Below are 1,084 nucleotides of genomic sequence, written 5' to 3'. Positions count from 1 at the left end.
GTTATGCTTCTGTCATTACACCCAAAATGCTGGGAAACTTCTTGTACAAACAAAACGTCATCTCCTTCAATGCATGTGCTGCTCAGTTAGGCTGTTTCCTCGCCTTCATGGTATCGGAGTGTTTGCTCCTGGCTTCCATGGCATATGACCGGTATGTGGCCATTTGTAACCCTCTCCTCTATATGGTCGTAATGTCTCCAAGAATCTGCATTCAGCTTGTGGCTGTCCCCTATAGCTATAGCTTTCTGATGGCACTGTTTCATACCATCCTCACCTTTCGCCTCTCCTATTGTCACTCTAATATCATCAATCACTTCTACTGTGATGACATGCCTCTTCTCAGGCTAACTTGCTCAGACACTCACTCCAAACAGCTGTGGATCTTTGCCTGTGCTGGTATCACGTTCATTTCCTCTGTTCTGATTGTTTTTGTCTCCTACATGTTTATTATTTCCACCATCCTGAGGATGCGCTCAGCCGATGGGAGACGCAAAGCCTTCTCCACGTGCAGCTCCCACATGCTGGCAGTCACCATATTCTACGGGACTCTGATCTTTATGTACTTACAGCCGAGCTCTAATCATTCCCTTGACACAGACAAGATGGCCTCTGTCTTCTACACAGTGATCATTCCCATGCTGAATCCGTTAATCTACAGCTTGAGGAACAAAGACGTGAAAGAAGCCATGAGGAAAGTCATCGTCAGTAGAAACCAGGTTTTCATGTTCCTGAAAGTTAAAACATGATTTGAATAAACAAACGTGGCCTTTCCCTCAGGATCTGTTTTTCCCGCTATTAACGAAACTAGTAGAAAGTCTTGATCTTAGTTGGTGGTCAATAAAGATTTGTTCACTTTAAAATGAAATTTTTCTCTGAATTCTTCATTAGCAAGTTTGACTTAAAATTACAATTAATGTGTAGAAAATGTCGAAAGAACTTACATTCTATTATTTCTCAAAAGAAAAACATATATTAAAAAATTATCTTCTCTGACAGTTACATAACCGGCAAAGAACAGACAAAAGTGAAGGCACCCTGAACACCTAGTTTAGGGCTATGAGTGTTTTAATTATATATTTTAACT

The 1,084-nt window shown here is 40.8% G+C and overlaps 1 protein-coding gene across 1 annotated transcript; it reads left to right on the top strand.

Moving 5' to 3' along the window:
• Positions 1–8: 8 nt before the first annotated feature.
• On the top strand, positions 9–746 carry LOC105308231 (olfactory receptor 8U8). Its single transcript, XM_011384075.2, has one exon. It carries the CDS (start codon positions 27–29, stop codon positions 744–746), a length of 720 nt encoding a protein of 239 aa, XP_011382377.2. The 5' UTR covers positions 9–26.
• The last annotated feature ends 338 nt before the right edge of the window (positions 747–1,084 follow it).

The sequence above is a fragment of the Pteropus vampyrus genome, unplaced genomic scaffold, assembly GCF_000151845.1.
Source record: "Pteropus vampyrus isolate Shadow unplaced genomic scaffold, Pvam_2.0 Scaffold559, whole genome shotgun sequence".
Taxonomy (NCBI): domain Eukaryota; kingdom Metazoa; phylum Chordata; class Mammalia; order Chiroptera; family Pteropodidae; genus Pteropus; species Pteropus vampyrus.
This window is presented reverse-complemented; position numbering and strand designations above follow the sequence as displayed.

Bases quoted from the DNA above. Each gene is read 5' to 3' on its own strand.
- LOC105308231 (XM_011384075.2), top strand. From the start codon at position 27: ATGCTGGGAAACTTCTTGTACAAACAAAACGTCATCTCCTTCAATGCA.